General features: G+C 40.4%; 1 protein-coding gene across 3 annotated transcripts in view; it reads left to right on the top strand.

Annotated features, from left to right (window-relative positions):
• The window catches only part of cstpp1 (centriolar satellite-associated tubulin polyglutamylase complex regulator 1), a 291,026-nt gene that overhangs the window by 176,854 nt on the left and 89,415 nt on the right, over positions 1–24,757 (top strand). For all 3 annotated transcript variants that reach the window (XM_067994058.1, XM_067994057.1, XM_067994056.1), the window contains exons 5-7: positions 4,806–4,891; positions 16,197–16,386; positions 20,323–20,432. In XM_067994058.1, the coding sequence (XP_067850159.1) occupies positions 4,806–4,891; positions 16,197–16,386; positions 20,323–20,432 (386 nt within the window). The remainder of the gene's footprint in view (positions 1–4,805; positions 4,892–16,196; positions 16,387–20,322; positions 20,433–24,757) is intronic.

The following is a 24,757-nucleotide window of genomic DNA, read 5'->3' as shown; positions in this document are numbered from 1 at the left end:
TGAGCCACATAAGGAGCTATTAGGACAGGTGTCCAAAAGCGTGGTCAAAGAAGTAGGTCTTAAAGGTTGAGAGAGAGGTGGAGAAGCGGATAAGTTTAGGGAGGGAATTCCAGAGCTTAGGGCCTAGGCAGCTGAAGGCACTGCCGCCAATGGTGGAGCAATTAAAATCGGGGATGCGCAAGAGGCCAGAATTGGAGGAGTGCAGAGATCGCGGAGGATTGTAGGGCTAGAGAAGGTTACTGAGATAGGGAGGGGTGAGGCCATGGAGGGATTTGAACACAAAGATGAGAATTTTAAAATCGAGGCGATGCCGGACCAGGAGCCAATGTAGGTCAGCGAGTAAAGGGGTGATGGGGGAACAGGACTTGGTGTGAGTTAGGATACGGGCAGCAGAGTTTTGGATGAGCTCAAGTTTATGGAGGGTGGAAGATGGGAGGCCAGCCAGGAGAGCATTGGAATAATCAAGTCTAGAGGTAACAACAACATTGATGAGGGTTTCAGCAGCAGATTGAGCTGAGGCAGGGGTGGGAAACGGGCGATGTTACGGAGGTGGTGGAGGTAGGTGGTCTTGGTGATGAAGCGGCTATGGGGTCAGAAGCTCATCTCAGGGTCAAATAGCATGGCAAGGTTGCAAACGGTCTGGTTCAGCCTCAGACAGTGGCCAGGGAGAGGGTTGGAGTCGGTGACTAGGGAACGGAGTTTGTGGTGGGGACCACCTTATACACCACCTTATCACTGCACAACCAGACAGTGGTAAGATCTCAATTGTTTTGCACAGTCTTTAGGCTATCTTTTCCATCTTCCACACACTAGTATGACAGATAAATGAACCGTTCCTGAAGTAAAGTCAGTGCCATTTGGTAACCAGCTGGTTGCCAGCCTTCATTAGCTTGCATTGTGATTAGTTATTTTTTTCTCTGTGGAAGATGCACACTTGGAGACCAATCCCAAATAGCTGTGTTGACATGTTAAATTACAAAACAAAAGTCATCATAGCAAAGCTCCCCCATGGCTCAGTGGGCAAATGCACTGTGTGATGTTGTACTGAGCAATATGATCAATAAGATCTCAGGTTTGATCCCTGATCTGTACTATTAACCAAACTCAGTAGGAGTGAGAGTGCTTTATTGTTCTTGGGCTATGGAGGAAAGAAAACAGTCAGGGTTTTCTATCCTGATTGTTATCCTGCTGGAAAGTGCACGTTTATAGATGTACAGTGAGGATAAGATTAGGTTTGTATGTCTTCCCTGCAATTTAATAGCATGTTGGCACTCAGTGTCTAGGCAAGCATTTGAGCAGGACATTGGAGGCAGCATTGGCACCTTTGGACGTGTGCCCCAGCATGAACCATGAGGAGGGGAGGGAAGAAAATTGGAGGCGGAAAAAGAGACAGCATCAATCTGCACTGAGGGGAATGATATAATTCTGTAAACAATTCATTTGGTTCTCTCTAGATGATCTCCTAACTTTAAACCAGGGCTAAAGTGCAAGTGTTCTGATTTTTAAAAAATTTCCTTGCTTGCAGGACTTCATATAATCTCAAGATTCATTTTCAGGAAGGTAAAAATGGCCGTCAAAATGAGTTCTTTCCAGATGGCTACATCTCTAAATTAAAGGGATAAGGCGATTGAGTGACTAGTTATATTGAGGGTTTGTTTAACACACATTACCATTGTTTTCACTAACCAGAATAAAGGCTCATGCTGAGACACTTTGCAAGCAGACACACTACCTTACATCATACTTTATGATTTGTAACGTCTGGATAAAGTATCATAACATACAGATGCCCATTCTGGACACAGAGTACTGCATGCTGCTTTATTGGGTGGTTTGGATTCTGATCCATTTTTATTCCTTTGCTTTCTTATCATGAAGGCCTGTAGATTGTGGAAGCACAGAATCATTAAGTTTTGTTTTTAAACCTTCCTCTATTCTATATAACATGGGTCCCCTTTGTTCTACTTGGTAGTTGGATACTTCTTTAACCTCTGCTGCTCTGCTGGCATGGATTCCTCTGCTCTAGTGGATCATTCAGTCAGAGGGGATCATGTATTCTTCTCGACTGCAGCAACAAAGGTCTTCGATATCTGTAATCAGTTTCTGTGATAGTTTCTGCAAATTCCAACTAGGTCGAACTGGAGAATCTCATCCAAGTCTTTTATTTATGCATCTCAAATTTTAAAAAAAACACTTGGGCAGGGTGCATACTCAGAAAATGTAGACTAAAACCTACTAATAACAAAAGTACAGAGACTTATAACATGCATGGCAAAAAAAAAATGTTTGATGGTTTGTGAAACTAGACGAACCGACACAGGCTATTTGATTGTGTGGGTACCAAAACCAATTTCCAAATATTTCAATCAATAAAGGAATAATATCTAGCCCGGATACATTTTCACTGACACAAAAAAGATAGTAAAACAAACATGGCCATCTATTTGCATTGGGAAATTGTAACAAGTTAATGCACAATTTAATTACTGTAGCAGCTTTTGAAACCATTTTGAATATGGTGCCATGTGTTCTGGGTCTTGTGGGAAAAAATTAAAATCCAAACATTAGTGTCTCTATGGTAAACTGTAAATGATGTCAAATGAGGTTCATAAATAAGCATCTCAAACTTAATGGCTCAACTTTTGCATAGCAGCCAAGGTTAATCTGCCTTCTTGATTAATACAGAAACTGTACAAAATTTTGATGTTTACCATCCAACTGGTGAGCATATTTACTTTTAGCAGCAGATGCTTTAGGTCTTATGTAAACTAATCTAGTGGGAATAAAAAGCCTCTCAAGACTCTAGAAGGATTGAGGTTTCTACCTTCAAACTAAGCCCTGTATATACTGTACGGTCTTATTTTTAAAAAGTTTTATTTTGCTAGTTTTCCTCTTCTGAAGCTGCTAAATCTGCTGAGATACGCTTCACAGGGACTTCCAGCTCTCTTGTACTTCACCCAAGAGATCATTCTTTGTACGTGAGCCTAAAATGTGACTGTCAGTCGTCTGTTTTATTGTGGAGGACTCAGCCAAGTCGGATTCTTTCCTCACATGTACTTTCTAGCAGAAGCTACTCAACAGCAATGATGAGCAGGAACTCTGGTTGATCTTTTCCCTCCCTAGCCCAGGGTGCTGAAGCTATTTGTAGTACACTACCTGCTACCCTGTCTTAGACCACATAGTTCGGCACGATGCAGGAATCAAAACTTGGTCTTTCTGCTCTTCACGTCTTTAGGCGACACTATGTGCTCCATTTACTTATCCAAGCATCAGAAGGGGCCCTGATAATTAATCATCACAGTGAAATATAGACCAAAAACAAAGACTATTTGCATTCAAAATGAGTTGATTGCTAACCAGATATATGACTGAGACAATTATCAGTAATGACCGTCACACACATCCTGCTGATTTGAACAGTGTGGAGCCAGCAACAAATGCCAATTAAATGTTCAATGTTGGCAGAAAGCTGACAGGACATTTGGTTCTACAGAAAGGTTAAAAAAATTAAAAATGAAGTTTAAAAAGTCTGGTCTATTATCCACTTCAAAAATGTTGTTTTGCACTGGTTGCTATTATACTGGAGCCAGTGTAAAGCTGAACTGATTTGTCATTACCTCCCTGAGGTGTACTTACACAGCTTGTCTGAATTGATTCTGCTGTCTGATCGGATGTTTCATTCCCTAATTATAATGCAGATTTGCGTCAATGTGGCATGGGAGCACTTCTCCATAAGCACTACATGATAATGAGAGATCGCCTCATGTCAGAATTTTAATATTTCTCCCAGCCATTGCAAATGACATGCTGGGAGATCATCCATTTTGTGTTCTAGAATTTTTGGTTTCAGCAGCACATAAACGGCTGCTAATGCCTGCATAGGGGAAATAAATTCGGCACCAGAGCAAAATTGGCCTTTTCAGGCCCGACAGTCAAGCTGGACGTAAGCTGTGTGGCCTGAGGGTAAGGTCAGGACCACCCAGAGAAAAATAATTGAACGTTTCCTTGTAGTTGTCCCTTGTAAGAAGTGCTGAAGAACTGCTGCACTGCTCAGGCACACCAGCCACATTATTGAGAACCTCTTTCTTGCATTGCAAATCGGCATTCGAGACTTGTGCATAATTGGTGCATAGGCTCTAGGTGCACTAGGCACTTCCCACTCCCATTGCCCTCTGCTCAGCAAATTGGGTGTGTGGCTCAGGCTCTGTGTCCAATCATATTAGGCCCTGCTAGCCAAAGTGCTAGAGAGCTGTGGGCACAGTGGGACATGTTACCAACCCCACTGTTTGTAACACATTATAATAAAATGTTGCACTTTCCAACATTCAATATTAGCTATTGACTCTGTTTGACAAGCGCCTTTAAAAATCAAATTATCAGATTTTTCACTTTGTTGGTGAAATATATTATTTATTACATTTTTATATACACTTAGTTATTCAGAAGTTGCAGGAATATACATTAATTATTAACAAGCTATTTCATTTTCTATGTTGCCTGATATGATGCAGTTGATTATACTTGTTAGACTTTGCATCGCAACAAATAAGATTTTAATAATATTGGATGATTTCTTTCAGTCTTAGTGATATACCACAGTTATGCCTACTGATTTAACATTAAAATGAATTAACCAATGAATAAATGTCATTCTGATTTAATATGTTTTGGCAAGGAGGTTGCATAAAAACAGGTAATTGTTTCAAAAAGTTTTTTTTTTACCAGTGCTGGCCTAATTATATAACTTATCTTTTGAACTTGTAGCAATGCCTCAGTTTCTATTCAATTATTTTGACTTGTCGCAGGATTGTCCTTATGGATGACGCAATGGACTGCCCGATGTCATTTGTGGACTTTTTGTATGCATTCCAGATCCAGTTGTACTACTGTGGTAAGTTCATATCTCATTGCTTACTCATTTCATCAGGGTGAATGAACAGCCATGATCTAATTGAATGGCAGAACAGGCTCAAGGGACTGAATGGCCTACCCCTGTTCCTATGTACTGTAAGCCATGGCCTGACTTACAGAGCGTGGATGACAATATGGACAATCCATGGTAGCAGCCTCTTGAAATTTAGAGGATACTCAGAGAGGAACTGTAAGATACAACGTTTACTCTTGGGTTGGATATTTCATAACTTACAAATGATAACTTATTTATATAACAACGGTATCTAACTGAATAATACAAACAGTAGAGATGAAAGTGTGTTATAACATTGGTTTAATGAGTTTTTATAATATTATGCTGAATGGCATGTATCTATTTATACCATGATTATGATTGGCTTGTGGTTTCTCATTAAAATATTTTTAACACTGAAAGATTCACTAAGACAGGTGTACTCATTAACTTTTGCTCAAGAGACAGAATTATAAGCAGTAACTTGCTAGAGGACCACTCTCACAGTCTCACCAGTTACATAAATAAACCATACAAGGCAATATGTGAACATTTAAAAAACAAACAGTGCAATATGGCTGCATGCCTCCCCCTCTAATACAAGCAGGTCATTTTTCTAAGTGTGCCTCCTTTCTACTACCATGGCCAGAGACTCACTCATTCCTTCTGCAAATATGGCCATATTCTTTAGGTTGTTTTTTTTTAAACAGAGAGCCATGTACTTTTTGGTTAAAAAATTACAGAGCAGGTGGATGATTTTGTTGGAAGTGAGACAATGGGAGAACAGAGATTGGGTGGGAGCAAGGGCAAAAAAATGAAACAAACCTCTCAAAAAAAAAATTAATCTATTTCTTCTCTTAATATTATTTTGTAGTATGAGAGAACAGGCACATGGAAAAAACAAACATTCTACAGAATGGCACTGAGAAGAAAGCTGAGCACAGTCAGTCAAATCTCAACAGGGGCAAATTTTCACAGGATTTCAAAATATTGTAAGATTTGTGCAAAACACTGCGATAGCACAATTGCTACTTCAAAAAAAAACAGCTGAAATTGTGAGTGGGCCTGGAGACAACAGCAGGTTTGAGCCTCCATCAGAGGCTACAGCTGGCCCTTGGGCTTTATAATCAATAACCCTTAAACAAATTGGCTCACTCTTTTCATTTTCCCTTTCTTCCTGTCATAAAGTACTGGTCCCTAATGTCACAGCTGAGATTACAAATGAATAATGTGGAGAGTTATGTTCTCCCATTCAACGGTGATGTACACTTGGAACATCAGAATGCTGAGCTTCATTTTTGTGATATAGAAGTCTTTAGTAAATTAAAATAGTATCAGTTACTTTGTGTGTCATTTTATTCCTGTCTCCCTCTGTAATATGAGGTACTCCATAGTTGTGGGGGGTGAGTTGAGATCACAGCAGAATACCTACCCTGCCCACAGGAAAAGAAAACCAAAAAAAACTTTTTTAAAAATTCCTTCAATTTATGTTTTAGTACTTTACAATTTAATAAAACATAAGATGGCTTTATGAATATAAAATTAATTGCTATAAACAAAAATTGAAAAGCATCAAAAGTGATATGAAGCAAAATGGTTTGCTGTTCTGTCCTCTGCTTTAAACTGTCACTTCAAAATCATATTAAGTTTTGCTTGATTGTGGCTGAATTCCATGCCTTGCATTGTACTTCAAACAGTAATAACAGCTTTAGTACAAAGTGACACTGAACCACAAATTATTTTTGGGTAGCCACATCTTACAATATATGGCACCGTTCAGATAACTAATTAGGATGTAAAACATATGATTCACAGTTATTCAAGTTAGCCAAGATAAAAAAAGAAACAATTTTAAGGTAGAACTTTTACATCAGTGTAAAACACAGAAATGCTGCAACCTTGGAGAGCTCTTGCATTCTGACATTACTAATCTTAATACATCAAAGCAGGGGATTCAACAGAAGGTAGACTCCATTGGGAACTACCAACACTGGGGGCAAAAACTGCAGTGGTAGGTTAAGCACACAAAAGCCTTGGGCACAGCGTGGAGCTTCTGGGAAAGAAGGTAAAACAAAGGGAGTGAAAGGACTAAAATGGAACCACAAAGGTAAAGAAATCTAAAACAAAATGCAACATAGGTTGAAACAAATTCATTAAAAAAGAGAACACCTAAAGTGAATTCAAAGATGAAGGGGCCAGTTAAGAGTCAAAAAGGAACACTTGAGGGAAGTAATTGTTAAAAGGGATCATCAGACAGAAGACAAAAGGGGATGCCAGAGATAAAAAAAAAGTGGAAGTGAAAGGAGGCAACTGGAAAAATATAATGAAGAAAGGAAACAGCCAAGGAAAGTATGAGGTGTGTTTTCTGTGGGATACTTACAAATGATACAGTAGCGGGGTGAAGTGTTGCAAAAATTCTGTTAATCAGTAAGCTTAAAGAAAGAGGACAATACTTACAGGATAGTGAGATGTCCACCTGGAGCTAGAGGTGTAAATGTTGAGGCAAGGTTAGAAGGAATACTGAAGGGGAATGCTAGAGACCCAATGGCCATAGTCCACATAAGGGTAAATGACATGGGGAGAATTAATATAGTGGCCTTAAAAACCACATATATCAGGATTGATTCAAAATTCAATGATGGGGAATGCAAAGTAATGTTCTCTGGTTTACTTCTAATATCTGGAAAGGAGGAGAATTTGAAAAAAGTTGAGGAGGTAAATGAGTGGCTGGCAACATAATGTGAGAACAACAATCCCTTCAAAAATAACTAGGAATCCTTCCAGAATAAAAAGGACTAGCATAGGAGAGACGGGTTACAGTTAAACCAAGTAAGAACAAAGAGATTTGTGAGAAACATTGAGACAGCAATAGAAAATCATTTACACCAGGTATGTGGGATGGAGGGCAGGCAGGAAACAGAATCCCATATCAAATAGATCTGAGAGTAGAGGGTAGTGATCTGGCAGGTATGGATATAGATCCCAGAAAGACACACATGAACTGGAGACCAGGAATAGGCAGACACTGGCAGCTGCAAGAGGGGGCAAATTTATATGAAGATGTATATATCTGAACCCTAGAAGCATTAGAAATAAAGTTCTGGAACTGGAGGCTATTATGACAGTAGAGAACTACGTTGTGCTAGGAATATCAGAAACATGGCTAAATCCAGAGGATGGAAATGAATATAATTTTCAGGGTTATAGAGTGTTTACAAAAGAGAATGGACTAAAAAGGAGGTGGTGTAGTCCCATATGTCAGGGACACCGTTAGTTAGACTTGCACTTGGCCGTAGACTTTCTATGAGCTTTTGCAAGGCAAGTTCCTCCAAATTAGAAATCCAAACGCTCTCTACAGGGCATCTTGGACCTGTGTGAACAGAACAAGCAACTGTGTATCTCCTTAACCAATCAGATTGAAGCATCATTAATGAGCAGCGCAGACTGAACTAGGAAGTGTAATTAGAATAGTGAATTCAATGTGAAATCACGTACAGTAAGAGAAATAAACAGAGGGAAATAAAGATTGGATTAAGAGACAGAGTTAAAGGAGACAAAGAAAAAGTAAGAAAAAAAATTTTATTTAAATTTTTAAAAAAATGTTTGACAATAATTAAGATTTGAAGGAATGAGACTCCACACTTGTATTAGTTAATTTTCAGTGCCAGAGAGGTTGTTTGGCAATAAATAAGACTTACCATGCCATTAAAATGGTACTTAGACTTGAAATGACTTGACTTAACTTTTGTGGGCAAGTTTTGTCCGTATCTGCGATGTCAGTACAGGAACTTCACGTCATTCAATACGTTTTAAAGGGGAGCCAGCTGGCAAGATATCTTCTTTACGTAGCTTTTGGAAGAGCAGGGCGTCTGGTACTGCAACTTCCGGATTTCCGCGTTAAACTGTGCATGTGCGCTCGCCGGAAGTTGCTGTCCGATTTGTGCATGAATAATGCTAGCCTCACCATTATTTTTATCGCAAAATCTGGCCCATTACCTTTCTCCTTTAAGATATATTTGGTGTTCATTTAATCTTGTTTGCTTTTTGAAGCTATAAGGCTATCAGTCATGGCAATTGTTCATTCCAAATATTTATTATACTTTGAATGAATACATTTTTCCTGCTATCTATTAAAGTGTATTTTTCACCAGTTTGCTTTCATATCCTCTAGTCTACTTTCTTGGTTTACTTTGAAGTAATAATGTGGGCTTAGTTTTTCTATGCCATTTAATAATTTACATATATTGATGAGGCTCTTCTTAATCACCTTTCTAAACTGTAAAGCCTAATCTTTCTCTTATGTTTCTTCACAGCTCACTCGCTTTACACTTACTATTGTCTTGTTACTCCTTTCTGTTTTCCTTAAAATGCTTGCATATCTTTTTTGCAGCATTCTGGCCAAAACTGAGCACACTTAACAATTGTAAAGCCCTAGCCTAACTTCTGTAGACTTATAACCTACTGTTGTGGCTATATATCCGACCATTCTATTAGTGTTTAAAATTGCTTCACCACATTGTCTAGGCATTGAAAGTGATGTGTCAACTATTACTTTCGGATCCTTTTCTAAGCCTCTCATATTAGTTCAATTCCATTTATTGTGTACTATATCTATACTGTTAAATTTCATTTGGCATTTGTTGTCCATTACTGATCCGAATTTTTTGCAGATCTTTAGTTGCATGCTCTAGTCTCTATTACTCTTCGTATTTTAGTGCGGTCCACAAATTTGACAAGCCTACAGTTAGTTTCATTATCTAGATCATTTATGTAGCTACGGAACAACATGGTTTGAAGCACTGCCCCTGCGTGACTGCGCTCAACATCTGTCCCAATCTAGCATTACACATCTCACTTACTCTCTGTTCCATATTTTTTAACCAACTTCTTATTCAGAACCATGTTCTACCCTTATTGGAGATTTTCTTCTATTTGTGGAGCTATCCCAGTTTAAACACAATTTCTAAGTTATTGGCCTAGATTTTTCAATTTGGGTTACTGCCAATGTTAAAATAACACTGACCAGGAAATCTAGGCAATTGTCAATGATAGGGAACTCTACTCTGTTATAGTTTATTATAGAAATATAAAATGAGTGCTGTTGGTGAGTCGTAGTTGACTTTCTTTCTTCCAAACTATTTGAGTGGCCATTTTGTCCTTGCCTTCTTTTTAGGGTGACAGATAGAAATTCCATTAGGTGTTTTGGGGCAATAGACAGCATGTAGCACAGGAGATAGTGTGATATAACATCCTACCTTTTATCCCTGAATGGATTATTTTGTTTGCTTCTCATTCTTCTACCTATTCTATGCACCATGTTTATCTCTGGATGTTGTTAAGGCAGGAAGAATGTTGAATCTGCCTTACACCTGTACACATAACTACCTTACTTGAGCTTACTGACATGCCATTCTTATATTACAGAAGAAAGTCATATATTTAAAAGGTTCTAGTTATCTGACAATCATTGCTGCACACTGGGTCTGCCTCTTCCAGGCCAGTTTTCTGTTGATAATCATTCCCAAAAGTTCGATGTTAAATGGCCGTTAGACCCATTACCCACTGTCAGCTGTGGCTCAGTGGTAGCACTCTCGCCTCTGAGTCAGAAGGTCCTCTCAGGTGGACGTAAAAGATCTCATGGCACTATTTTGAAGAAGAGCAAGGGAGTTCTCCTGCTGTCCTGGCCAATATTTATCCCTCAACCAACATCAGTAAAGCAGATTATCTGGTCATCTCATTGCTGTTTGTAAGACCTTGCTGTGCGCAAATTGGCTGCTGCGGTTGCTCCATTACAATAATGACTACACATCAAAAGCGCTTCATTGGCTGTAAAGCGATTTGGGACGTCCTGAGGAAGTGAAAGGTGCTATACAAATGCAAGTCTTTCTTTTATACGTGGATATAAAGTCAAGTCACAGTCCCAGCAAATACTGAACAGCTGTGTATTGTCTTCATAGGAATAGGTTGTACCACTTACTGCACAGCATAGTGAAGTCTGAAAACCTTTATTTTATCATAACTCAGGTCACTTTATGATCCCAGTGGGTTACAGTGTCTTGATGTAAAGTGACAAAACCTACAAGAACATTCATCTCTGACAATTACCCTAATCATGACTAATCTAAATAGGTGAAAATTTGTAACATTTTGAAAATTTAAAGCAGGAGCCCTTATGAAATCATTAATTAATTCCCTGCATCAGTGCTCGTGGTTTTTAGTTCTTCTGTGGGAGGACCTAAGATTTGCAGGGTCAGCTTCTGCAGGACAAAGTTGGGACCTCACATGAATGAAGCGTCCATAATGAGGGAAAGACTTACTCAGGAGATTGTGAGATCCGTCTTCACATTCTTAAAAACTTCTCTTCTGCTTAACTCCCACATTGGTAGCTGGAGAGCTGCTGCTGTTAGAATCGAAGCTTGTGTCAATCACTCAAAGCACCGGAGTCTGTCTGTCTGTTTGTGTCTCTCACCATCTCCCTCCACCACATTAAGACCTCACACTCACTCTTTTGGCTCCTTCATACACACACTCTCTTCCCTTTCCCCCAGAACAGTCTCTTTCCTGTCCCAGAGCAGATTCTGCTTCTCTCTATTTCATCCCCCATGCTGAAAGAGGTCTTACTCCCTCTTAACCCCTTCACTCAACAGCATCTCTGGTTCTCTGTCTGTCTCTCCCCCTTCCACTGCCACTTGCCTTCTTCAGTTAAATCTAATGTAGCCACACACACAGGCTGACGCTGAGGGTGAAGCTGTGACTCCCGGTCTGGCAATGCTTCGATTTTAAAATTCTCATCCTTGTCTTCAAATCCTTCCATGGCCTCGCCCCTCCCTATCTCTGTGACCTCCTCCAGCCCTATAACCCTCTGATATCTTTGTGCTCCTCCAATTCTGGCCTCCTCTGCATCCCTGATTTTAATCGCTCCACCATTGGCGACCATGCTTTTAGCTGCCTCGACCCTAAGCTCTGGAATTCCCTCCCTAAACCTCTCCACCTCTTTACCTCTCTTTCCTCCTTTAAGATGCTCCTTAAAACCTACCACTTCGACCAAGCTTTTGGTCACCTGTCCTAATATCTCCTTATCAAAAGCAAAATATTGCGGATGCTGGAAATCTGAAATAAAAACAGAAAATGCTCGAAATACTCAGCAAGTTAGGCAGCATCTGTGGAGAAAGAAGTAGGGTTAATGTTTCAGGTCGATGACTCTTCATCAGAACTCAGTATCGTGCCTTTCAAGTCCACCCTCTTTTCCAAAGTACTTTACAATAACTGACTTTTGGAGTATAGTCACAGTAGTTTTGTAGTCAAACGCAGCAGCCAATTTGTATACAGCAAGGTCCCACAAACAGCAATGAAATAAACGACAAATTAATCTTATTTTGTGATGTTGGTTGAGGGATAAATATTGGCCAGGACACCAGGAGAACTACCTTGCTTTTCTTTGAATAGTGCCTTGGGATCTTTTACATCTATTTGGACAGTCAGAGAGGGCCTCAGTTTAATGTTCCAGCCAAAAGATGGCACCTCCAACAATGCCATACTCCCTCAGCACTGCACTGAAGTATCAGCCTGGATTATGTTCTAAATCCTGGAGTAGGATTTGAACTCATGACCTTCTGACTAGGAGGTGAGAGTACTACCATTGAGCCAAGCTGGCAGATGTAGAGTAGGGACTATAATGAGTCTTGATTTCAATACAGTACAGGTGTAGGGAGGAGGAAGAAAGTAGACAATTCTGTAATTGTAGTTTAAGAGGAACAAAAGAAGAAAACTTGAAGGAGCGCTAACCATGACTCCTGTGTCACCCATTGCTGGTATTCCAGTTCATCACCCTGCGCTTTCCAATATTGATAAAATAGAGAGAAACAACAAAAGTTGTAGGGAGAGAGAGAGGTTGGTAGTTAGAAGTAAGCGAGGAATTGCCTCCAAGTTATTAAGCCTTTTCTTCTATCCTGTCTGGAATAACAAGTGTTGGCAGGGACTACCAGATATGGGATCAGTAATAGAGAGGTTGTAAAAATTTACTTCCTCCACAAAAAAAATTAAATGGAGTTGTAGAGGCAGCTTCTCTGGCCATTTGTTAAAATATATTCTATATTCTGATAACCCTTAGCATGAATAATTCCCTCTAAACTCACCCCTTTATGCTTCTAGTACTAACATTAAATTTATCCCTGTTACTAATTTGCCAACCAGTGGAAATAAACTTTTGCTACTTACCTTCTCAAACCCTTTTATAATTTTGAACATTTCTATTACATCTTGCTCTGTGCTCCAGTGAATACAACCCTAGTTTTTCAAGTGTTTCTTTATAACTGTGGGGTGGTCAGGGCAGGAAATGGCAATAGTGGATTGGCCATCCATTATACACTCTGCACAATTTTCCTTCAATCAAGCAAGGTGTATAATAGGATGCCGATCCACTAGCATCTATTTTACACCCCATTGAAGTTGAAAGTTCTGCCCTATTTCTTTTCATCCATTGTATAATTCTTGGGAACTTTCACACAGTCTTCCAACTATAGCCGAACTAATATCTTATACAAATTTATCATAGCTTTCTTGCTTTTGTATAACCTGCAATTCTGCTTTTAAAGAGCTGTGAGGTTGCACCCACTTAGATGTGTCAGTTCCTCCACTCCATTGAGAATTTAAGGTATATTTCAACTGCCTGTTCTTTTTTTCAAAATGTACAAAATGTTCACGTTTATCTTAGTTGAACTGTATTATCTTGCAATTTCCATATACCTGTGCGCTCTGCAAAACAGTCTCCTCCTGCATTCTTCTTAAAGGACCATAACTACACCTTTGGCATTGTGTACACATCCTGCATTTATTGATTTGCCCAGACCTTCTTGGACATAACAGGAGTTTTATCTTGGGCACTGCCATTGCTAAAGAGAGGCTGTCACATAGATGTGCCATCTGCTGGAGGCTAATCTGCAAACGACTTCCATTAAAGGAACAGCTCTTTCCATGGATGTGAAATTTAATAGTGCTTTAAAGGTTCTTGACGCAAGATCCTTCCAAGGCATCACCGAGCGACATATGCCAATTCAGTCAGTCAGCTGTACAGATGCATCATGCAACTATTATTGGAGGCCATGTTTGCAAGTGGCAACACATTCATCACTTTCCCTGTGGAATGGAAACAACAGCAACACATGGCACTAAACTTTTCCCAGTTGCCAGGGTTCCCAAGAGTCCACTCTTCTGACCTGCAAGTACCTGCTCTTTTTCTGCCACCACCACTGACTCCTCCTTGCAGTCTGACTTAACCAATGCTACATTCTCAGGGTCACTAACTACATACTTCTGGATGTGTGCAGCTGTTTTCCTGTTTACAAACTTCAGTGAGAGGGACACAGGATATGGTGCATTGCTGCCTTGCTCTAGGCCACTGGCAGTGTTAGCAGGTGGTTTTTACAGGCCTTCAATGACACAAAAGGGATAAAGGTTAGAATGAAGGCTGACTGCACAACACACCTGTAAACAGAGCTTGCAGTACAAGCTACTGTATGCCGTGTTTGTATAATTGTGTATATATCTGTGTGGAAGTGATTGAGAGGGGGGGGTGACAAAATAGAAGAGCAGGTTGGTACTAGTCACGAGCTTGGGGAGGCCTGGTTCCATGCTCTGATATGCCACAATATCCAGGGTAGCCTCATCCAAAGGTGTCAAGACCATGTAGTTTTTGCCGCTTTTATTGAAGAGATTTGTCATCTGCCAGATGTAAAGAAGCCCACCTGTCTAAATATTAAACTGAAATTATCTGCTAATAATCAGAAGATTATATTTGTGTCAGCCGTGCCTCAGTTGGTAGCACTCTTGCCTCTGAGTCAGAAGGTTCAAGCCCCACTCCAGAGACTTGAGCCCATAATCTAGGCTGATACTCCCAGTGCAGTACCGAGGGAGTGCTGCACAGTTGGAGGTGTCGTCTTTCGGATGAGGCGTTAAAGTGAGGCCCTGTTTGCCCTCTCAGGTGGACATAAAAGATCCCATGGCACTATTTCGAAGACGAGTTTGAGAGTTCTCCCGGTGGCCTGGCCAACATTTATCTCTCAACCAACACTTAAAAACAGATTATCTGGTCATTAGCTCATTGCTGTTCGTGGGACCTTGCTGTGTGCAAATTGGCTGCCATGTTTCCCTACATGACTACACTTCAGAAGTACTTAATTGGCTGTAAAGCGCTTTGGGACAGCCTGACGTCATGAAAGGTGCTATTCAAATGCAAGTTCTTGTTTTTTAACAGCTTTAAGTGTATTAAGAAGAGATAGGAGGACCATATAAAGATTAGCTGGTTCTCCATTAATCAAGTGACCAAAAGAAGTTTTCAAAACAACATGGTGGAATTGTTCTGAATGTAGCAGCCATTTCTCAATAGGTTTGGTGCATATAAGTGGACCTTGCATGACGTTGCATGACGTTGCATGTGGTGAGTCAGAGGCTATGCTCTTTTCTAACAATGGTAGCATTATACCATGTAATACACAATATATTATCATATTACAAATAGTGTAGTATTTATGACTTGAAAATCCTTTACTAACAGGCATAAAAGGACTGTCTTGAAGAAAGCCTTCTATTGCTAAGGTAGAACTCTATTTAAATTGGCCTGTCCTTATAGGCCACAAAAGTAAACTGGACAAGAGCAGAAATCTGATTTTTTTTTAACCTGTTCAACCACTCGTACAGAAATGCTGTAAATAGGTAAATCACGAAGGCTATTGCCATTATTCAGGAAAGTTTGTCTGGGAAAAGAAACAGTAAAACAGCAGCCCTATCCCTTTTCCTGAAATGAGCAGAAGGAAACGGTCCATTTTCCTCCTGGTGTTCTAGCTTGGCAGCTGCATGTAAAGTCCCGACTTCTCCCTTTGAAGTTATCACTGTCAGAAGAAACTGGTAGGGAAAAACTGGCTTTCTTTCTAACTTCTTAATATGTTTTTGTGGGATGTGACTAGTTCATTGCTAGGTTCCCTTACTGTATAGTTATGATTTGCTGTTTTATGAAGATGATTTTTGGGCCAATCAGGCATAAATGTAACATACAATTTGTTCATGTGACAATTTGAGGATGGTCTATATATATATATATATGTAAAATATGGTATTGTCCGTCTTGTATTACCTCTCAAAGCACTAAACTGGCAGGTTTCTTTGGTGTTTGATGAATAGAGAGCATCTGATTCTGTACTATATCCACAGATATTTATAATCAAGATCATTCTATTTAGAAATGCCAATGTATATAGCATATCTTTGACTTAGAGCTTTTACATTTTTCCCTCAGAATTTCTTGAAAGCATTGCTATAATTTACCAAGATCTCCTTGTGGGAAAAAATCCAAACACTGTGATTGTGCCAACTTCCTCAGTCCAACAACACCGTTTGCTGTCTAGTGATACAGCAGCGCAAGAGGGCGTTGATGCATCTCAGTTTTATGAGTGTTTGGAAACACTCTGTGACAGGTATAAGCACAAGTAAGTGTTATCTTTATCATAAATTTTTTTGTGCCTGTTGTCTATGTTGAGTCTGTCATGATTGTCCAACCATTGGTCAATTTTCTTCTTCCTTTTGTTTCAGTATTTATGTCAATGTTTTTCTCCTTCCTAATTAGTTATTTTCTAATATTCATCACTCATATTATGTAAAACTTTTCTTGCTAATATCTATGAAAGGATAATTGCACTGAGTACAAAAGTAAACTGAGGATTGCAAGTCAAATATTAGAAAAGAAAGAATTGATCTAAAAAGAATTGATATGGAGAGCAGAGCAAAATAGAAATAATTAGGAGGTAATATAATAAATTATTTAGTATTTAGTTTAATATTTCTGTCCATAAGCAATACCACTGGAGATGAACTTTAAAGAAAAACATGCTGCTCAGGTACATTCCTAAGAAGCTGCTTACAATCTCACATTCCACCAGTCAAGAGATTGGACTTTCTGAGCTTAGAGCCTTGTTGCGTGGATTTTACAGCCTAGGCCAGCCTCACAACAGAGAATAAAGAGTGCCAGCACGAACTGATGGGCAGGGATTAGAATTCCAGTGCAAACTAGCAGGAGGACTGAAGGGTGCCATTGTGAACTGGGAGTGAGGGGACATAAGAAGAGTGCCTATGTAAAATGGGGGTTGATGGGGAGAAGAATACCTCTGTGTCACTGTGACAACTATATAAACAGTTAGAAAACAATTTAATAATCGTGTTTAGTAACAGAAAGTACCATTATGTATAAGCACAATAATCAGCAACTTTTTCACAGAATTGAGGAGAAATCCCCACAATTTATGCCACAATCTTCCACTATATAAGTGATTCAATGTTGAGTGTCCCTGCAGTTTGTGGTAAATCTGTGCAGCACCATACTTTCAATATAACTACATCTCATGAGCATATATTCTGGGCTTGTCACCTTTTCTGAGACTGTGCCAGCTTTTTTGAAGCTATGCCTTAGCTTTCACTAGTTTTCCAGGTTGGCTGGTGTACAGTAAAATTCTTCAAATGCTCACCTCTGTCCTACCCTGACTATCTATCACTTCCACACACTCCGTAAAATAAGCGTCCTTACCACTAGTCTCTATTGCCTTTAAAATTACAGGTGTACAGTCATTGGGGTGTCTCCACTATCTTTAGTCACATGCCCATTCTCATCGTGGTGCCTCAGTATCAGTCTCTGCAGCGTTGACACGCTCACTGTAATGTGTTTGCCATCTGAAAAGTATCAGAAATGTAAGGAAGCAAAGAGATTCCGTAAGGATTTGCTGTTTCCACGGTTGTGTTCCCCCCCCACAAAGCTTGTACAGATTACAAGATCGGGCTGTTATCTTAATTGGACTGTGCTTTATCTTTCATCAATTCATAAAATCTTGTAACAGAGCCCACTGAAATTAATGTTTTGTTAAGCCAGTCATAGGCAATTATTTTTACTTAGTTAAGTCTTCTACCCTATCGGTACAAACTGAAATAATTTTTTTGTTGGGACACTGTTTGGAAACAGGATATTACACTGCCTCCAAACTGATACCAACACCAAAACTAGCACTGGAACCATAAATTTCATGGCAAAATGAAATCAGTTTGCAGTTTGGCAGGATTTACATTAGAAAGTTTATGACAAAGTTCAATCGGTGCCAGATTGAGACTGGCATGAATTCAGAAATGTAAACAGGTTATTGGATCATTCAGCCTCAAAGCAGAGACTGTGTTAAATCTTAAAGCACGGCAATTCTTTTTCTAAACATATGAAATTTCTGTTTATTCATCAGAGTAAAGGTTAATAAACTACTGACTACATCTTATGCTATTCCAAATAATCAGGAGGCATAAAGGACAGCTGCTGTTCCACCAGTGACAGTGATCCTAGAGGAAATGTTTAGTCTATGTCTCTAGACTTTTAAAAAAAATAAAATGGTCATATGGCAGCGGCTTACATCCTCTCTAAAGGTGCCTGTTTAGATAAGGCCCGCTGTGTAACAGAACATCATACCTACTTCTGCTGAACCCACCTTTAGTGAACCACAGCTTTTTTCATTGGAGTTCCTTGTCACTCCATCTGAGTTCCTTTCACAACACTCACTTGTATATGGCAGAATGATGCTTAAGATACTTTGGTGGAATTTTGCCAGTAAAACATTTCCAAATGTCTGTCTCATTTTTACAATTTAACTGAGTAGACTTCCAAAACACCACTAAATGTAATCGCTAACTTGTGGTTAACAAACATTATCTAAGCCCCTGGCACCGCTTACTACTTTTACATGTATAATGTTCCATTTATACATAGTGCGGTGAAATCCCTCCAAGAGGTAACTGATAGAACCATAGATAATTGATAGTGAGGTATTATGGATCTCCCGTCGAACAGGAATCCCTCAGTTTAGATGTCCCAGCAAGGCTAGTTGCAGCAATGGTGCCAGTTGACATTGGGATCCTCTCGTCAGTACTCTCAGGGAAAGGAAAAACAAAGAGAAAATTGGCAGACCTCCAAAATCATAACCCAAAAAGTATCTCAAAATGAACCTGATTTTGTATTCTCAGCCTCCCCCCCTGCCCCCCTCCCACCGTGGGGGATGGGTAACCTATCTACTTGCCCGGGTTACAAAAAGGTCCAAAACGTTCCTGCTTAAACCCTATTAGGAGATACTATTCTTAGCAGCATTGTTGCAGACCACCCAGCAGTCTTATGCCTTCAGACAATTTTGCAGTGTTTTGCAATCTGATATCCTGATTACAGGAAGGGTTGAAAGTTTATTGAAGATTTTTAGGTCCGATGGCAGTAGCCATTTTTGTAGCACCTGATGGACCTCTTGCCGATCCTCCTTTTCCCAATCAGTAAGAATTGCCTGGCCTTGGTCTTGGACTTTACATGGTGGCCTTAGGAGGACAATCTACTGCAAGGCAACCACTATGACAGCTTCTCCCCACAATTGACAGTGGAAACAGATGTCTCTGACAGGATGGAGTGAAAACTATAAAATAACTGGGGTCAGGACAAATAGATTATAATTGATCAATTCGAACTAAGGACAGTAAGCCGAGCTCTAAAAAATTTCCAGACCATAACACAGGCAAGTCATTTGTATGATGCAACCACACTATGATCTGGTAGTTCATTAATTCCTTCTGTATTTGTCAAGATGGGATCCTACTAATGTACTGATGTTTGGATCATGAGATTGCTCAGCATTTAATTAGGGTGGATAGTGGAACAGCAGTCACTTTAAGCTCTCTCACAGTTCACTTCAAAGGTAGAAGATCCACCCAGAGGAAGTTTAGAACATTTTCAGGTGTTTGAGTGTCCAGAGATTTGTTTCCCTCTGTGGATTTACCATCAGCTCCTATGTTATTGCTCAAGCAAAGAGGCTGAATGGCATCTTCTTTCCCTGCACACAAAGGTTTCTGTGTGCATATGTTCAAAAAATGCCTCAGTGGCCTCTCAAACTATGCTTTTGGAGCATTGCAATTAGCGGTTGCAGGATCTCACCGTCTCACAGGAAAAAATCTCTTTTCACAATTGGGAGTCAAATATTGCACCTGAATCCAGAAATATTGGTTGGTAGCCTGGCTACTGAAATCTTCCATTCAGAGTGGTAGGGCGAATAACACAAAATGGAAAAAGATAATGCAGTGATGTTCTACTAAGTTAGTTAGTCCAGTCTCTTGTGATGGCCTGCATATTCTGTAGTATCTCCAGTATCCATTCAAATCCTCAGCAATTGTTAGGTCTAAGAATTCTAGTACAGTGTTGTAGCACATTTTCCACAGGTTCCTCTTCAGTATTTAGCCCTCATAAGTGTATAAAACATTTGTCAAAAATAAGTTGTACATTTAAAAGGAATGTGCTGTACTCTAATACATTTTATTAAATACAAGTGAAAAAGATATGAAGAACAAATATGTATTTCTTTTTATAGTTACCCACCAATCCCATACGTTAAGCAGATCCTCCACAAAGTGCAACGAGTGACGTTCTTCGGATTTCTGATGGCTATTGTAAAGCATGAGGGGATTAACTGCAAATTAGGTAGGCAATAATTATGGGGGAAAGTTACATTTTGGGAGCTCTGGAATTTAAAAAAAATGTTTAGTACAATGTGCAAGTTCTGCAATCAATATGTTATTGATTTAGCAAGTGCCTCATCAGTTAAACAACCAGGCATTCATATATTTCAACTTTAAAGCTTCAAATGTGTTTATATTGGCCTATTCAACTGACTCTTTCTGGTATTGGCTAATCGACCAAACGCATCATGAGAAATTGGAGCAGGAGTGGGCCAGACAGCCCCTCGAGTCTGCTCTGCCATTCAATAAGATCATGGCTGATCTTCTACCTAAACTCCACTTTCCTGCCCAATCCCCCTATCCCTTGATTCCCTTAGTGTCCAAAAATCTATTTATCTCAGTCTTGAATTTACTCAACGACTGAGCATCCACAGCCCTTTGGGGTAGAAAATTCCAAAGATTCACAATTTTCTGAGTGAAGAAATGTTTCCTTATCTCAATCCTAAATGGCCGACCCATTATCTTGAGACTGTGACCCCTAGTTCTAGACTCTCCAGCCAGGGGAAACAGCTTCTCCGCATCTACCATGTCAAGCCCTCTAAGAATTTGAAACGTTTCAATGAGATCACCTTTCATTGTTCTAAGTTCCAGAGAGTATAGGCCCATTTTACTCAATCTCTCCTCATAGGACAACCCTCTCATCCCAGGAATCAATCTAGTGAACCTTCCATGCACCCTCTCTAAGATAAGTATATCCTTCCTTTGGTAAGCTGACCAAAACTGTACACAATACTCCAGGTGTGTTCTCACCAGAGCATTGGGCAGTTCTTAAGTTAAAGTTAAAGTGGTCTGTTGTGAAATATTCCCTGATATTTCCTTCTTTCATTAGTCTTAATAGTATATATTTAGTGAATCTACAAATGCACGACAGTTTTTTTAAATTTATTCATTCATGGGATGTGAGTGTCGCTGGCAAGGCCAGCATTTTTTACCCATCCCTAATTGCCCTTGAGAAGGTGGTGGTGAGCCGCCTTCTTGAACCGCTGCAGTCCGTTTGGTGAAGATTCTCCCACAGTGCTGTTAGATAGGGGGTTCCAGGATTTTGACCCAGCAACGATGAAGGAACGGCGATATATTTCCAAGTCAGGATGATGTGTGACTTGGAGGGGAATGTGCAAGTGGTGGTGTTCCCATGTACCTGCTGCCCTTGCCCTCATAGGTGGTAGAGGTCGCGGGTTTAGGAGGTGCTGTCGAAGATGTCTTGGCGAGTTGCTGCAGTGCATCCTGTGGATGGTACACACTGCAGCCACAGTGTGTCGGTGGTGGAGGGAGTGAATGTTTAAGGTGGTGGATGGGGTGCCAATCAAGTTGGCTGCTTTGTCCTGGATGGTATTGAGCTTCTTGAGTGTTGTTGGAGCTGCACTCATCCAGGCAAGTGGAGAATATTCCATCACACTCCTGACTTGTGCCTTGTAGATGGTGGAAAGGCTTTGGGGAGTCAGGAGGTGGGTCACTCGCTGCAGAATACCCAGCCTCTGACCTGTTCTTGTAGCCACAGTATTTATGTGGCTGGTCCAGTTTAGTTTCTGGTCAATGGTGACCCGCAGGATGTTGATGGTGGGGGATTCGGTGATGGTAATTCTGTTGAATATCAAGGGGAGGTGGTTAGACTCTCTCTTGTTGGAGACGGTCATTGCCTGGTACTTGTCAGGCGTAAATGTTACTTCATAGAATCGTAGGAAGTTATGGCCCAGAAGGAGGCCATTCGGCCCATCGTGTCCATGTTGGCCGAGAAAGAGCTATCCATCTTAATCCCACTTTCCAGTACTTGGTCTGTAACCCTGTAGGTTATGGCATTTCAAGTGCACATCCAAGTACTTTTTTAATGAGTTGAGAGTTTCTGCCTCTACCACCCTTTCAGGTAGTGAGTTCCAGACCCCTACCACCCTCTGGGTGTAAAACATTCTCCTCAGCTCCCCTATAATCCTTCTACCAATTACTTTAAATCTATGCCCCCTGGTCACTGACCCCTCTGCTAAGAGAAATAGGTCATCTCTATCCACTCTATCTAGTCCAGTCATTATTTTATATGCCTCAATTAAATCTCCCCTCAGCCTCCTTTGTTTCAAAGAAAATAACTCCAGCCTATCCAATCTTTTCACATAGCTAAAATTCTCCAGCCCTGGCAACATCCTTGTAAATCTCCTCTGTACCCTCTCTAGTGCAATCACATCTTTCCTATAATGTGATGACCAGAACTGTATGCAGCACTCAAAGCTGTGGCCTAACCAATGTTTTATACAGTTCTAGCATAACCTCCCTGCTCTTATATTCTGTGTCTCAGCTAATAAAGGAAAATATCCCGTATGCCTTCTTAACCACCTTATCTACCTGTCCTGCTACCTTCAGGGATCTGTGGACATGCACTCCAAGGTCCCCTCACTTCCTCGACACCTCTCAGTATCCTCCTATTTATTGTGTATTCCCTTGCCTTGTTTGCCCTCCCCAAATGCATTACCTCACACTTCTCCAGATTGAATTCTATTTGCCACTTTTCTGCCCACCTGACCAGTCCATTGATATCTTCCTGCAATCTGCAGCTTTCCTCCTCACTATCAACCACAATTTTTGTATCATCTGCAAACTTCTTGATCAAGCCCCCCCACATTCAAGTCCAAATCATTAATATATATCACAAAAAGCAAGGGAACTAGTACTGAGCCTTGCGGAACCCCACTGTCCAGTCGCAAAAACACCCGTCAACCATTACCCTTTGCTTCCTGCCACTGAGCCAATTTTGGATCCAATTTGCCACTTTCCCTGGATCCCATGGGCTTTTACTTTTTTGACCAGTCTGCCATGTGGGACCTTGTCAAAAGCCTTGCTAAAATCCATGTACACTACATCAAACGCGTTACCCTCATCGACCCTCCTTGTTACCACCTCAAAAAATTCAATCAAGTTAATCAGACACGACCTTCCCTTAACAAATCCATGCTGACTGTCCTTGATTAACCTGTGTCTTTCTAAATGATATTTATGCTGTCCCTCAGAATTGATTCCAATAATTTGCCCACCACCGAGATTAGACTGACTGGCCTGTAATTACTCGGTCTATCTCTTTCTCCCTTTTCAAACAACGGTACAACGTTAGCAGTCCTCCAATCCTCCGGCACCACGCCTGTAGCCAGGAAGGATTGGAAAATAATAGTCAGAGCCTTTGCAATTTCCTCCCTTGCTTCTCTTCACAGCCTGTGATATATTTCATCCGGGCCTGGCAAGTTACCTACTTTCAAAGAAGCTAAACCCTTTAATACTACCCACATCTTCTGCTTCCACACATAGGTTACCTGTTTCGTTTCTAATAGGCCCTACTCTTTCCTTAGTTATCCTCTTGCTCTTTATGTATTTATAAAACATCTTTGGGTTTTCCTTGATTTTACTTGCCAGTACTTTTTCATGCCCTCTCTTTGCTTTCCTAATTTCCTTTTTAATTTCACCCCTGCACTTTCTATACTCCCCTAGGCTTTCTGCAGTATTGAGCTCTCGGTATCTAAGGTAAGCTTTCCTTTTTTTGCTGTATCCTACCCTGTATACTCCTTATCATCCAGGGGGCTCTTGATTTGGCAGTCCCACCCTTTTTCTTTGTGAGGACATGTTTTTTCTGAACCCTCACAATCTCTCCCTTGAATGCCTCCCACTGCTCTGACACCAATTTACCTTCAAGTAGCTGTTTCCAGTCCACTTTTGCTAAATCACTTCTCAGCTTAGTAATATTGGCCTTTCCCCAATTGTGAACTTTCACTCCTGTTCTATCTTTGTCCTTTTCCATAACAATGCTAAATCTAACTGAATTATGATCACTACCAACAAAATGCTCTCCCACTGATGCTCCTTCCACCTGCCCAGCTTCATTCCCTAAAACTAAGTCCAGAACCCACCCCCCCACCACCACCCCTCTTGTTGGGCTCGCTACATACTGGCTAAAAAAGTTCTTCTGAATGCAGTCTATGAATTCTACGCCCTCTATACCTTTTACACGACTTGTATCCCAGATAACATTAGGATAGTTGAAATCCCCTACTATTACTGCCCTATTGTTTTTGCATTTCTCAGGAATTTGCCTACATATTCGCTCTTCTATCTCCCTCTGATTGTTTGGGGGTCTATAGTACACTCCCAGCAGTGTGATTGCCCCTTTTTTGTTCTTCAGCCCGACCCATTTGGCCTTATTTGACGATCCTTCTAACATACCATCCCTCCTCACAGCTCTAATTGTTTCTTTAACCAATATTGCCACCCCTCATCCTTTTTTATCCCCCCTCTGTCTCGTCTGAAAACCCTGTA

The sequence above is a fragment of the Heptranchias perlo genome, chromosome 12, assembly GCF_035084215.1.
Source record: "Heptranchias perlo isolate sHepPer1 chromosome 12, sHepPer1.hap1, whole genome shotgun sequence".
NCBI classification, from domain to species: domain Eukaryota; kingdom Metazoa; phylum Chordata; class Chondrichthyes; order Hexanchiformes; family Hexanchidae; genus Heptranchias; species Heptranchias perlo.
The sequence above is the reverse complement of the archived record's forward strand: the minus strand, read 5'-3'. Positions and strand labels throughout refer to the sequence as shown.